This window comes from Saimiri boliviensis, chromosome 7, assembly GCF_048565385.1.
Source record: "Saimiri boliviensis isolate mSaiBol1 chromosome 7, mSaiBol1.pri, whole genome shotgun sequence".
Lineage (NCBI taxonomy): Eukaryota > Metazoa > Chordata > Mammalia > Primates > Cebidae > Saimiri > Saimiri boliviensis.
In genome coordinates this window covers 40,002,122-40,017,044 of record NC_133455.1, presented here as the reverse complement: position 1 = coordinate 40,017,044, position 14,923 = coordinate 40,002,122, and the positions used below count along the sequence as shown (strand labels likewise).

The 14,923-nt window shown below is 35.7% G+C and overlaps 1 protein-coding gene and 1 pseudogene across 1 annotated transcript in view; one reads left to right on the top strand and one right to left on the bottom strand.

Annotated features, from left to right (window-relative positions):
* EEA1 (early endosome antigen 1) overlaps nucleotides 1-14,923 on the bottom strand; it is a 155,388-nt gene that overhangs the window by 82,666 nt on the left and 57,799 nt on the right. The window contains exons 3-5 of the mRNA XM_039472113.2: nucleotides 9,939-10,066; nucleotides 2,992-3,046; nucleotides 2,836-2,901 (exon numbers count right to left, since the gene is read on the bottom strand). Of these exons, the coding sequence (XP_039328047.2) occupies nucleotides 2,836-2,901; nucleotides 2,992-3,046; nucleotides 9,939-10,066 (249 nt within the window). The remainder of the gene's footprint in view (nucleotides 1-2,835; nucleotides 2,902-2,991; nucleotides 3,047-9,938; nucleotides 10,067-14,923) is intronic.
* Nucleotides 3,286-4,801, top strand: LOC141585090 (S-adenosylmethionine synthase pseudogene; annotated as a pseudogene).

Genomic DNA, 14,923 nt, shown 5'->3' with positions numbered 1-14,923 from the left:
TTTAAATTTAGTAGTTTCCATTCTTCCAGATCTATAAGAGACCAGTAGGCAGACTAGCATAATGATCTAACTTCAGTTTACTAGTTTGAACATAGATTTTTATTTGTATGCTAATATATATGAAATTATTATGGTCTTATGATAAGACATCTTAAATTTCATGAATTCATTAATAAAGAAATAGCACAATTATTATAAATATAGATTCTAAAACAAATAAGTCAACTGGCAACATTTAGTCGTATTAGTATGTAGCTTTGAAGTAATTTCAAAGTTTGCTACATCGATGCTATATATTGCTGTAATAAGAACTTGGAGTGTTATCCCCCTCCACTCAAGCATGTGATGCCTATTAGACCCTATATGTGACAAGTTGGCATGAACTTCTCTCTCCTCAGTAATATTATATCGGACCTTATCATACCCTAGATCTGAGCTACTGACCTCAACTACTGGACTTCAAAATACATATTAACCCAAGAGTTTGAAAGATACTTTGAAAGCTTAGGCCATGGCAGGCTGCACTTTGTTGGCTGCTTTCATTGAGTTGGCATCTCATGTTGCAACAGGGCCACATCCTGTTGGCCTTTGAGCTTTGAGTCTGGCCAGCCAACACCTGTATCTCCTGTAGCAGCAGGAGATCCCCACTGTCCGGGATCGCCACTGTTTTGGATTCCATCTCTCCAGAGAAACTGCTCATAAAAAAGGTATACCTCAATCCTTTTAGCCTTTACTTTTCATGAAAGCCTGCTTCCATCCTGATAGAGTGACTAGACTTTGGTATTTACCGTAAGATTAGAACATTTTATTCTCTTCCTTTTAAGCATTGTGTACCTAGGAAAATTCCCTTTGGTAATAAACCATGCAATATGTGAAATCATACTTCAAATCATGCTTATTACAATAAAAAACAACACCTATATTATTTGAACATTTGCATTAGTTAAAACATACTATCAAACTATCACTACTAAAATTTGCATTATTTAAAACATGCTATCAAACTATCACTACTAAAAAAACTGGCTTTATAATCATAATTTTTAAATTCAGGACAAGCCAACTTTAAAAGAAGCAGAAATAACAGATTCCATAAGGCTTTATTTGTCACATGTATTAGGAACAAAATAATATACTACCTTGGCATTATTTTTATATTTTAAAGAATTATACACATCTGAAAGGGTTTATAATAAGGCATTTCATTGTATATCTGACTTTTTATTTATCTACACATTGAACTAAGACATACTGATTGCTAAGAGTAATAAGTATTTAAAATATATTTTCCCCCAAAGATAAATTTCCTGCCAAGTTAACTTATAACTTGCACTGTGGAGAAGTTATTTACGTCTATTAAATGTGAAATAGTCATCTCAAATGTGGTAAACAATTTCCACTCTGTTGTCAGATACAGAAAAGAATACAGTCTATATATGATTAATTATTAATGGCATCTACACAAAACATAAGTAAATAAGCTATAAATACTTTGTACTACTAAAACCCTCTTTAATGTTAACAGAATCACCAATTAGAGAAGCTGAGTAGTAATAAGACTGATTATCTTGTTATTTATTTGTTTTTGTCTTTTTCAGTCTAACTGACAATTCTTGGTGCAAAGACTAAAAAGCAAAAAAGACTCACTGAAAGTCACAATATGCCAAGACAATGTGCAAAGGGATTATTAATTACTTTACAAAAATGTTAGAACTATTGCTGAAGGGTAACTACTTTTATTCTTACATATGATGACTATGGATTTGGTAAGATTTCATTAATCTTTGATTCTTCCTATAATTGAATAAAGTCAAGATAATTTCAGCATAAAAGTCATAACTAAGGTTATTTACTTAGAAAATACATTAAACTATTTAAAATCTAAGATATAAAAAAAAATCCTATCAGAGAGAACCACTTTTGATACAATTATTTTGTTTTTTTCTATGTATTATTTTTACGTAGTTAAAGGCATACAACACGTGTGTGTGTGTGTGTGTGTGTGTGCATGTATGTACAAATAAATATTTTTTTATTTTTTAAAAACTTAACATTGTTAATAGAACAGGTTTTCCAGTTTTCAGTCTTCACTAACATAATAATATTACTAGCTATTTATAGCTAGTAATATTTCTTTTCCTACCAATAGACACTTTAGTCATTATCAATTTGTCAGAAATTTAAATGCTTTGAAGAGATTCACTACTGTTTGAACCCATTATTTTTTAACCATTTAGGCATATTGCAAAAAATTAGAATACTATAGCCTGGTATTTTAAAAAACAACATATAGGTACCTGATGCTTGGTTTTTTTTGGGGGGTGAGGGGCGGGGACATAGTCTTGCTCTGCTGCCTAGGCTGGAGTGTAGTGGTAAGATCATAGCTCACCACAGTGCTTAAATGGAGAGCTCAAGTGATCCTCCCATCTCAGTCTCTCAAGTAGCTGGGACCACAGGCACATGGCGCCACACCCAGCTAATTTTTAAATTTTTTGTAGAGACAATGGTCTTCCTGTGTTGCCCAGGCTGGTCTCAAACTCCTGGCTCAAGCAACCCTCTCACCTCAGCTTCTCAAAGCGCTGGGATGACAGACGTGGGCTCATCCAGTAACTGATTTTTATTGTAACACCTTTAAAAAAAAAATTACATCTTCGCTCCTCATATATTTGTTTGCATTCAACAGAATTACAAGGAATATACACTGCAGGCTACTAAACACAGAGAAACAAATTAGGAAATTATTTATATCAGGCCACCACCTGCTTGCAAAAAGGTATTAAGTTTAATTTTCATCAATAATAATAAACATGCTTTAAGTATTTTAAAAGCAATTACTTGCTGCTGCAGCCCTTGATATTTTTCTAATTCCTTCTTTAATTCTTCAGAGTACCATTTTTCTTCCTAATAAAAAAGATTTTTAATTAGTAAATTTAAAAAGCTGTATTATCTGAAACACTGAAAATAAACAAGTATGACAATTTTTATTCCCACCTTAAGTGAAGCCTGTAGGTCTTGGACCTCTTGTCTGAGTAGTGTTACATCATCTCTAAATAAAAATGGGAGGAAGGAATTAATAATGTCCTTTAATTAACAACCTGGTCTTAACAAATCATAGCTAGTAACAGTACAGTAATAGCATAGTTTTTCAATTAAAAAAAAAAACTATGGAAGATTTTATGTATAATGGCATATATATATAAAGCCCTTAGAAAAACAACTTTATTGGTAAAGCTCATTGTTTATAAATGGAAAACATTTTCTCATGGAAATAATCATATAACTGACTGTTAAGTGCCTGAGCTAGAGGCAAAACGTCTTCCATTAATTTACTAACAATAAGCATCAATGGCTTCCTATTGTAGTTAGCATAAAATCTAAACTCATTAACATGGACTATAAAATCTGCATAATCAAGTCCTTGCCTTATCACTCTCTCTTTCATTCATTTAGCTCTATCAACATTGGCTTGTTTCTTTCACACTGAGAAAAAGCCTTGGTTCGCTCCTTGCCACCCTCTACTCTGAGGAAAATGCTGCTTGTGCATTTCGTAGCTGCCACCTCACCGCTGCTCCTTCTCAATGCCACTTCCACTCACAGCCACCAACACCAACATGAACGGGAGCTCAACAGCTTCCACAAGGCATTCATGGAGGAGGGCACGTTCCTCTTCACCTCAGGGTGGGTGGGGGAAGGCTACCCATATAAGATCTGTGACCAGATCAGTGAGGCTGTCCTTGAAGTCCACCTTCAACAAAATCCTGACGACAAAGTAGCTTGTGAAACTGTTGCTAAAACTGGAATGATCCTTCTTGCTGGAGCAATTATATCCAGAGCTGTTGACTACCAGAAAGTGGTTGGTGAGGTTATTAAACACACTGGATATGATGATTCTTCCAAAGGGTTTGATTACAAGACTTGTAATGTGCTGGTAGCCTTGGGGCAAGTCACCAGTTAATTGCTCAAGGTGTTCATCTTGACAGAAATGAAGAAGACATTGGTCCTAGAGACCAGGGCTTGATGTTTGGCTATGCCACTGATGAAACTGAGGAGTCTATGCATGCCTTTAACCAGTCATGGAATACAAACTTAAAGCCGAACTGGCAGAACTATGCCATAATGGCATTTTGCCTTGGTTACGCCCTGATTCTAAAACCTCAAGTTACTGTGTAGTATATGCAGGATCAAGGTACTATGCTTCCCATCAGAGTCCACACAATTGCTGTATCTGTTCAGCATGATGAAGAGGTTTGTCTTGATGAAAATGAGGAATGCCCTAAAGGAGAAAGTCATCAAAGCCATTGTGCCTGAAAAATACCTTGACAGGATACAATCTACCACCTACAGCCAAGTGGCAGATTTGTTATCGGTGGGCCTCAGGGTGATCTTGCTTTGTTTGACTGAATGGAAAAACCATTGTGGACACTTAATGGTGGTTACGGTACTCATGGAAGAGGTGACTTTTTAGGAAAGGATTATATTAAGGTCAACATTCAGCTGCTTATGCTAGTCATTGGGTAGCAAAATCCCTTGTTAAAGGAGGTCTGTGCAGGAGGGTTCTTGTTCAGGTCTCTTATGCTACTGGAGTTTGTTACCCATTATCTATCTCCATTTTCCATTATGGTACCTCTCAGAAGAGTGAGAGAAAACTATTAGAGATTGTGAAGAAGAATTTCAATCTCTACCCTAGGGTCATTGTCAGGGATCTGGATCTGAGGAAGCCAATTTATCAGAGGACTGCAGCCTACGGCCACTTTGGTAGAACAGCTTCCCATGGGAAGTGCCCAAAAAGCTAAATATTAAGTCTTAGCCTCTTTTCTGCATACTTGTTGGCACAGGCTACAGAGAAGCCTTCAAGCTCTGAGGGAAAGGGCCTTCCTTCCTAAATTTTCCTGTCCTCTTTTAGCTCCTGAGAAGTTGCAGTCACTCTAATCAATGACATGAATTTTAGCTTTTGTGGGGGACTGTAAGTAGGGCTTGGTATTCTGTCCCTATTTTATTCACCATTGTAATGAATTTAGTGAGCATAGGTGATCCATGTAACTGCCTAGAAACAACATTGCAGTAAATAATGCTTTGAAATTGAACCTTTGTGACCTATGACCCAATGCTCCAAAGTCCCAATTGCATTGACTTTCCCACCAGATGCTGAAAATGTCCTTGTAATGTGCACATAAAGTACTTGTAGTTCCACTTACAGCCTCTGTCTGGCAATGCCACAGCACTGTCAGCATGAATTTGTAATGTCTTGAGCTCTATTATGAATGTGAAGCCTTCCCCTTATCTTCCCTGTAACTTGATCCATTTCTAATTATGTCCCTTTTTGACAGGGAATGTTCCCTATCTGATCAATCTTGCATGCAATGCAAGTTCCCAGTTGGAGCTGTAGCCTGATATCAAAAAAAGACAGTTACTATTAAACCATCTCCCTGGTGTTTATGCTCTTAATTGCCACCTCTTTAACAGCACCAAATCAAAATCTCTCGACTTTCAGCTGTCTTTTGGAGAACATACATAGTAAGGTTTTAATTTAGTAAACCAATCCTATGCACTGTTTCAGCACTAAACAAACCTCATCAACTCCTAGCTCTAGTAAAACAGGCACTTGGCACCTTTGTGAAACAATACAGAGGAGTCACAGGGTAGTACCTGAGGGTCTGTAGGTTGCACACTTAGATACTAGATAACTTTTTTTTTCTTTATAAGAAAGCCTCAGTACTTCACACTGTACAAAAACTCCTCCCAGGGTTTTAACTTTATTTTCAAAACCAGGTCCAATGAGCATTCTGAACAGCTGGTGTAGCTATAGAGAAGTCAGCTTCCTTCAGAGAGCAGTGCTTTTGGCAGGGAGGAGGAAATCCCTTCATACTTGAACATTTTCTAATTGCTTATTTATTGTATTGTGGGGTATGGTGTAGTACAGAGAAGCCATCACCTCAGATGGCAGCTTTTAAAAGATTTTTTTTTCTCTCTCAACACCATGATTCCTTTAACAACATGTTTCCAGCATTCTCAGGTAGGCCAAGTTGTCCTACAGAAAAACCTTGGGTGAGACCTATAGGTGATCTGGCTGGTGTTAACAGAAGGAAGGGCCAAGCTGGTGTGGCTGGCCATGGAGAAAACTGACTTGGCTGGTGTGGTACAGAGAAGCCAGCTTATTTACATGCTTATTCCACAACTGCTTGCTCTAAGCAGAAAGCGCCTTTCAGGATCTATTTTTGAAGATTTATTACATTTGTCTGCTTCTCAATTCCAACAGTTTAATAAAGATCTAAATAAAATTATAGGTTCTACCTTAAAAAAAAGAAAAAAGAAAAAGCTCTGTAAAATGGGGGAGGGGAATACATACATACACACACACTCACACACACACACACACACACACACACACACAAATTGGCTTATTTCTATTCCTTTGGGTCTGACATGCTCTTTTCTGAGAAGCTTCTCACATTCTGTTTCCCTCACCTAAGAGTCAGACTGACAAAGAATCGTGAACTGACCATTCTAGGCCCTGTTGCAGGAGAAAGATTTTTATGAGAAAACACCTTTATAAAGAACTATTCTGGATGTCAGGAACGTATCTTCCCTTGCTGGATTGAAATTCATCTTACAGATATACCCAAACATGCGCAAACGGTATCTCCACAAGAACTTATATGATGTCATATACAAAACACTAGAAGTAACCTAAATAGTCATCAACCAAAGAATGATAAAATTCCATGCTATCATTAAAAAGAATAAGATAGCTCTATCTACACTGATATGGAAGAATCCATAAGATATAGAGAGAAACAAAAGGTATAGAACAATGCAGAACTGCTATCTTTTATGTAATTACAGATATTTATATATTTATTTATATATACATAGATATAAGCATATGAATATATAAGCATAGAATATCTCCAGAAGAATACATAAGAAATTGATGAAAAAAAGAGGCTAGGGAATAAGGGGTGGCAAGAGCTCAATTTTCACCACAAACTTTTTTGAACCATTTGAATTTTGTACTACGTATATATCATCTACATGCATACATTTAAAAATCTAGTCTTAAAAAAACCGACTAATGCATCAAGCTTCAAATATTTGATTGATGTTGAGGAAATTCCCATGTAAACTGTTGAACAGAGGGCTTTAAAGCAAAAAGGTTTCATTACCACCTGAGTCATATGCAGCTTATAGTCACATGTCATCCAAAGTGTTATAGAGTAGAATGTAATAGAAACAAGAGAGGTGTAGAAGACGAAGACACAGTAAGATAAAAATGGAAACGCATGCAGTAACTATTCCATAAGCAAAGAGAAGCCAGTAAAAATTATTACTTAGAGTAACACCAATTAAATTTGCATTTTAAGAATATTATTCTGGCCGGGCACAGTGACTCAGGCCTGCAATCCTAACACTTTGGCAGGTTAAGCTGGGAGAATTCCTTGAGGACTTCTTGAGGTTCCTGGACAGCATAGCGAGGCCCTGTCTCAAAAAATAAATAAATGAAAGTAAAAATTAGCCAGGCATGTTGGTCCACACCTGTAGTCCCAATTACTTGGGAGGCTGAGGCAGTAGGATCACTTGAACCCAGGAGTTGGGGACTACAATAAGCCATAACTGAACCAGCCTGGAAAACAGAGCAAGATCCTATCTCTAAAAAAAAAGAAAAAAGAATATTATTCTGGCAGCCATATGGAGAATTAATTGGAAGACTACAAGACTAAAGACAGAGAGCCAACTATAAATAAATTTAAAAAAAAAAAATTTGAGTAAGATTTAAGGTCTAAAATAAACTACAACAGTAAAAATATGAAAGAATGTATGCTGTTAAGAAAACAATTAACTAAACTTTATGACAGATCAGATGAGGGGAGCAGGAGCAGATGTGTAAAAATGAGCACACCTACTTTACTGGCTTTAATAACTAGGTCGACAGATAATGCTGCCATTCACCAGAAGAAGTAATAGAAGACAAACCGTAGGTTTAAAAGAAAATGGGATAAACTCTGTTTTCTAAATGTCAGTAATGAGGTGCTTGGGGAACATCAGAGGGAATATACCTAATAAGCAAATTGAGAGGTAATTCCAGGTTGGAAATGTGGTTTAGGAGGAAGTTATGGATGTAGATATTACCCCAGGTAGATCACATAGAGGAAGAGGAGCTTACAAAACAGATCAAGAAAAAATTATCACAATAGTATGTAATCTCAGAAGACCAGAAGGAAGGAGAGCTGGCAGAGCCAAATTTTGCAGTGGTTGTTGTAGAGTCTACAGACATGACTACAATCAAATTCTTCCTTTCCTATACACAAAATCCACTAATCCACTGAAAGACAAAGTTCACCTTCAGGCCTCACGAATCTGACCTGGCAGTATGACTACTTCATCCAGTAGAATGGCGGAAGTGATGCTCTTGACATTTTTGACTCAAGCCTAAAGAAGACTGGCAACTTCTGCTTCTTTCCTCTTGGAGCATACTACCTTGGAACAAACTACCAGTCTGTGAGGAAGTCCAAGCAGTCACATAAAGAGGCCCACATGAAAGAGAACTGAAGCCTCTGACATAAAGTCCCAGATAAGCTCCCAGCTGGCATCCAACACCAACTTCCAGCCATGAATGTGAGGCTATTTAGAAACTTCTGGTCTTCCTACAACCCCAGTCTACCTCACTTAAAGCAGAAGAACCATTCAGTCAATTCAAAGAATCATGAGAATTAATAAATTGTTATAGTTTTAAACCACTTTGCTCTTTCGGTAGATTGTCAGACAGTAATAGATAACCAAAACAGAGGTCAAGCAAAATAAGAACTGAAAATAATACAGGTTACTGTTGGCCTTTGAAAGAGCCATTGCCAGAGAATGATAGGGCAGAAGTCAGGCTTCAATGATCTAAAACACTAAGTTAAAAGTTAAGAACAAGGGTAGACCATGGATGCTTTTATGTTAAAAGTTCATATATTGGACATGGACTAATTCATAGTTGAAATGCAACTCTATTAAATTGAAATAAAATATAAAAACATTTATAATATAATCTAATATAACCACACATTTTTAATCCATTTCCTAACAAATGACAAAATAGTAGCTGAAATTATTAATTCACACATAAAAATACCTGAGAGCATTAACAGTCATATTAAAATGGAAGATCCATTCTTCCCAAAAGCACTGGTTTTCCCACATATTTTAATACATTAAAATGACCATGTTTCATAATCCTACAAAGTTGATGTGATTATTATATTTTCTTTTATGTAGTATTCTTTGTGTCATAGCAAATTAATCAACCAGTAAGGTTTTTTAAGGAAAGCATAAAAATACTTTTTTATAATTATAATGAAGTGAACTGTTTATGCTCTCAGTGGGGATAAAAGACATGAGTTCTCTCCAATGGCAAAATAAATGCAAAGTTATATTGCTGAGTGCAATTCTAAGCAGTTATATTTTAGTTTACTTTTACTTCTTAAAATAGCCAAGACAAATTACCAAGAAGCACAATGTATACATGTGCCTATTGCTATACTGGTGATTATAAATGAAACTTTTTAAATTTTAAATTAAAAATTAAATTTTCATTGTTGGCTAAATTCATCATTTTAACAACTTACTATAAAGTCATGTCAGCAAATTGTATCGTTTTATATTATATAGAATATACTAAATACAATTTAACCTTCTTTTGCTAACTCAAAATCTTCATTAAAAACATAACCTATATACCATATTGTATAAAACATAACCTACATACCACTGGTATAACCAGTTACTGGTCATGGATTGAATAGTTTTTAACAATAATTGAGGAACGATATGCTCAATGAGGACAGATTTAAATTAAATAATATAAAAATTACTATTTTGATCAACTAATTAATTATGATTAAACAATGATATCACAGGCATATTCCGTAACATTATACTTCAAAATTATCATACTGTACCGCTTCAAAGCAAGATTAGACTCTCCTCCATGACCTGAATCATTACCAGCATCATGAACAGCTTCGTAATGTTTGAAAAGTTCATCAGCAGATCCAAGAGATTTCATACACTGGGGACATATGAAACCCTATAGAAAAAGGCAGAAAACAGTTTCAAAATAGTATTTAATATTCTGAAATAACAATTTGCATATTATGAAATATCATCAAATATCTTAATCATACCAATGGTTCCATTAGGTAAATTATATCTTATGGTATTAATCCCAAATTCTAATATCATGCAAAGATACTTCACTGTCTATTCTAGTTGAAGTCTACAAAATGCAAAGAAAGCCCTTACAACCATCTTTTAAATTAGATAAAGTAATAGCTGGAGTACCCAAGTCTAATCTGAAAAGCTAGTTTTAATATAGATTAGTTGAGAACACTTGCCATCATATCCTTCCATTCACTAGATAGCCCCATTAGTAAAATAATATCTGTTCCAATCTATCTCACAGGAATGCTAACAAAAAAAAAAAAAGATGATGATGATGAATCACTGAGGGGAGAAAAGTAATTCATAATCACCACAAAGCTCAGATATCAACAACAACAGACAATTATTCTAGTCAGTAAATTTCTTTGCTAACCTAAGGCTAACACAGTAAAGGCCTAAAATTAGTGTGTAGCCCCATAAAATATTTTAAAAATATATAACTATACAACAAATCCCAGAATTACTATATGGTTAAAACTGTCAACTAGAGTACCATGTTAAAAATGCTGATAAAGATCCATGTTTTACAAGTTTTAGGTTCCAATTCATTAATGAATCATAAAATCAACTTACTGGGTTACAACTTTTTTTTTTTTTTTTTTTTTTTGAGACAGAGTCTTGCTGGACACACCCAGGCTGGAGTGTAATGGCACAATCTTGGCTCACTGTAACCTCTGCCTCCCAGATACAAGCGATTCTCTCTGCCTCAGCCCCTCGAGTAGCTGGGATTACAGGTGCACACCACCATGCTCAGCTAATTTTTTTTTTTGTATTTTTAGTAGAGACGGGGTTTCACCATGTTGGCTAGGCTTGTCTCAAACTCCTGACCTCCTCAGGTGATCCACCCACCTAAGTCTTCCAAAGTGTTGGGATTACAGGTGTGAGCCACCACGCCCAGCCAAAACTTTTAAAAAATAATTCTCTACAACAAAATATATTAGAGTTTATCATATGTATTAAGGATAAATAATGTTTTGTTAACTTCTGTTTTGAGTGATTACAGTAAAAAGTATAGTTCTTAAGTGGTTGCTATCAAAAATATCTGAGAAGCACAGGTATAGACAGCTGTTAGTTACAGGACAGAATAAGTAACAATAATGACTATTTGTAGATTCTATACTATGTGTTACAACCTCATTTAAATCTCTCAATACTTTCTTAGTATTATTATCTCCATTTTACAGAAGAGGAAATTAAACCTCAGAAAAGTTATGCTACTTTCCTAGGATCACAAACCTAATTAAACCAAAAGATGCACAAGCCTGCTAGACAAATCCCATGTTCTGAAATGCTATACTATTTCTTAAACTCATTGACTCATGCTTATAAATCACTGCCTTAAAAGAAGCCCTTTTATCTAACTTTTTAGTGACTTTATTCAAAAAATACTTATTGACTATAATTTCAAGTGTTATCACTGTTCTCTACAAGATAGAAATGATAAAAATACAGTCTTGGCCTTCAAAAAACTGAGAAGGCAGAACATATACATATTTAAAAAAATACCTTCATGAATGAAACTGAATTAATGATTAACCAGATGGCACTTAAGTTTATATTGTAGGGTACCTGATTGCAAAGTAAATTACCAAATGAAATAAATCACAGCCTTCTCTCCAATTGTCTGTTGGTCCTATAAAATATTACTTACTCAACTTCTGTATCCATCAAATTGTCAGTAGTATTCAAACTGTTACATAATACCTCCAGGTGTGGTGGTTCACGCCTATAATCCCAGCACTTTCGGAGGCTGAGGTGGGCAGATCACTTGAGGTCAGCAGTTCGAGATTAGCCTGGCCAACAGGGCAAAACCCCATCTCTACTAAAAATAAAAAAATCCGCCAGGTGTGGTGGCACACACCCGTAATCCCAGGTACTCAGGAGGCTGAAGCACTAGAATCACTTGAACCTGGGAGGCGGAGGTTGCAGTGAGCCGAGACAGCGCCACTGAACTCCAGCCTGGGCAACAAGAGCAAAACTCTGTATCAAAAAATGTGTGTGTGTGTGTGTCTGTCTGTGTGTGTCTGTGTGTGTGTGTGTGTGTATGTGTATTCATAAAACATAATACTTCAGTACCATCAATCCAATATAAATAGAAAACTCTCAACTTTGAATTACTCTTGAAATTATTTGCATTCCAAAGTGTTTATGGATAGTAGTTTCCCCGCACTTTACACACATACATCACATACATATGCATACATGCACACACACACATATACACAAACACACCATATCAAGGGTTTTGAAGAAGCCTTACTCCAAAATCTTGACTTTAAAAAAATATTACTGGATATTAATTCTGAAAACATAATCAGCCCATTTTTCACCCTAATACACAAGAATATCCTCATGCAATCTATTCTGCATGAGTATTTCATATGCTGAAGAGTATCTATGGTCAGTCATTAAATCAAAGATAAAATAGTAATTATTAAAAATATGATAAAGTTATTACACATACAATTCTGCTAATTAAAGGTATCAAGAAATAAACTTGCTTTACTTCCATCAAACACAGCACAATTCTAAAATTTCCCTCTATTACGGATATAAAAATAAAATGAAATGTGTGTGGCACTGGTGCATCAATGCATTTCTGCACTGTAAGCAACAAAAAAATACATTATAACTTTGAAGGTTCTATGGAAAGTAAATTTTGTTTTATGAGAATGTACAGCTTGGTACATATAAGAATGGCCATCCTTTCTTCTTTCTATAAGAAATAAATACAATTCCCTTTAGGGATCACTGTTCCCCAAGGCTCTCTCATTGACCTCCTCCTCTTCTGACTCAGTATTCTCCAGGTATATAATAATGCAATGGTCTCACTGACGTGCTGATGACTCCCAAGTCCATCTATCTAGACAAGAAGTCGCTCCAGAACTCTTCTGGATCTTTAACAACATGTATCTCTACCTGCATCCCACAGGCATCTCAAATACAACAAATGGAAGACTCATTTCCCAAACCTCCTTTTCTCACCAACACCTACCTTTCATCTGAACTAGAAACCTAAAAATTTGGCTAAACTACCCTCCCTTTGACTCATTTCTAATAAAACACTAAGCATAAACATTTCTCCTTTCCATCTTCTCATCTCCATCCTCGTTGCAACTGCTCATGTTCAGACACTCAATATTTCTTATCCAGATAACTACAGTAACATTAGAAACAGTGTTCTATATCCAGTCTTCCCTCTCCCTAATTAATCTTCCACAGGTCTGCCAGAGGAATCTTTCTAAAATAGATTTTTCAATATCCTTCACCAACCTTTATCATCAACATGGCATACAAGGTTCTGCATAACCATTCCCCAACAACCTATGCAGTCTGTTCTCCAGACACCCCCTCACCATACTTCAACAATACTAAATATCTGTGTTTCCCTGAGCATACCATCAAATTTCTGTGCCTTTGGGTATACTGCTTTTTCCCTCCAGGAGCATTCTCACCAGCTTGTCAAGTTCCTATACTCACTATAATAGTCAGTATATTGGAATTTTTTCATCCATATTTCCATAATGGCCACAGATGGTACTTTAAACATACCATATTTTTCTAAATTGCATATTTACTGAAATATGAATGAAACTGGCAGTGCAAAAACTGGCACACACACACACACACACACACACACACACACACACAAAACAAAATCTCTAATAGCTTATATATTATAAAATCTCCCAAGAGAGAAAAATGAGCTAAGCAATCAGTACTCTGAGCATGTAAAAACTAAAAATAAATAAATAAAAAACCTCTGTTCCTTGAGTGCTGATGCAAAAAAAAAAATGTACATCCTCATTTATTATTTGTGCACATTATGTGTGACAGAATCAAGGCTGATTATTAGACATTCTGATATGCAGACAAATATTACCAGACAATGCTATATAATATAATTATATATAAAGAATTATGGGAACACAGGAGAAGTATCCAACTCCACCTGTGGCAGCAGTTAATACTTTACAAAAATACATATTATATATGTGTCTCATCTCCATCCTCATTGCAGCTGCATATTTTGTGTGTGTGTGTGTGTGTGTGTGTGTGTGTGTGTGTGTGTGTGTATCAGTCACTGGAATTAGTTACTAAAGAATTAATAGGAGTTCACGGGCCAGATAAAAGAAAAGCATTCTAAGCAAATGGAGCATAAACAAAGGTGCAAGAAACACTATGAAACATAGTCATGTTTCGTTTAGAAAACAGAAGGCTTCTAGGTGTGTTCTGATCACAGAGCCAGAGTGAAGGCCAGGGGCACAAAAGGTGAATAAATGCAATAATTTCCTATGAAACTCCTGAAATGAGCAAAGGGTAATATTGAGGTTGTGCCTCTGGACATCAGAATACAGTGATACCACTGGAGATATTTGGTACTCAGCACTGTCTTCTGAATGAATGAATGTTCCCAGTCAGGATGTTAGTCTAGCTGCTATTTTTCTCTTTTTCTTCAAAACCATCTGTTGGCATTCTTAGATCTCCTACCCACTGTTGTACAACACTACTAGATTTGCCTTTAGTGCAACAGTACATGTACCCCTAATGTTTAGCCTGTCATTTCTCTTTTGTGCCTCAACTTCTGCTAGTGACTAGAAAGCAAATTAAAATGTGTTCCTCACAAAAGCTACATCCCTATTACACAATTTAATCTTCACAACTTTAGCTTTTTGACTATTGCCTCCACTTCAGTTTTGGGCTCCAGATACCTAAGAGTGCC